The following is a 574-nucleotide window of genomic DNA, read 5'->3' on the forward strand; positions in this document are numbered from 1 at the left end:
GGTGCGTGTGCCCGTAGGAAGCAGCTGACCCTGCAGTCCATGCGGGTGTACGACGAGAGGCAGAAGAAGGAAAACCCCACCTCGGACGAGTCGTCCAACGAGCAGACGGCCTTCAAGTGCTTCGCCCAGTCCTCCTGCCCCGCCGTGCCCACCGTCGGCACCTCCAGCCTCAAAGGTGAGAGCTTCTTTCTTTCTTTCTTTCTTTCTTTCTTTCTTTCTTTCTTTCTTTCTTTCTTTCTTTCTCTTTCTTTCCTTCCTTCATTCAGCGTTTCTTCCTTCTTTCCTTCCTTCCTTTAGCTTTCCTTCTTTTCTCTTTTTCCTTGCTTTGTTCTCTTCTCTCTCTTTCCTCTCACTTCTTTCTCTTCTTTACCTCTTTTCTTTTCCCCTCCCTCTCTGTCCTTCTTGCTTTTTTAACTTTTTCCTTCGTCTTTCCCTTTCTTTTTATCCCTTCCCTTTCCCTTTCTTCTTTCCCTTTCCCTTTCTTCTTTCCCTTTCCCTTTCTTCTTTCCCTTTCCTTTTTTTCTTTCCCTTTCCCTTTCTTCTTTCCCTTCCCTTTCTTCTCTCCCTCTCTCTT

At 46.3% G+C, this 574-nt stretch overlaps 1 protein-coding gene across 1 annotated transcript; it reads right to left on the minus strand.

The window, feature by feature from the left end:
• Window positions 1-80: 80 nt before the first annotated feature.
• Window positions 81-243, minus strand: LOC104167552 (the record flags this gene model as incomplete). Its single annotated transcript, XM_009707849.1, has 1 exon — window positions 81-243. A coding segment is annotated over one exon (163 nt), but the record flags the coding sequence as incomplete, so codon positions are not given.
• Between the last annotated feature and the right edge of the window lie 331 nt (window positions 244-574).

Source organism: Cariama cristata, unplaced genomic scaffold (genome assembly GCF_000690535.1).
Source record: "Cariama cristata isolate BGI_N322 unplaced genomic scaffold, ASM69053v1 scaffold30800, whole genome shotgun sequence".
NCBI classification, from domain to species: Eukaryota; Metazoa; Chordata; class Aves; order Cariamiformes; family Cariamidae; genus Cariama; species Cariama cristata.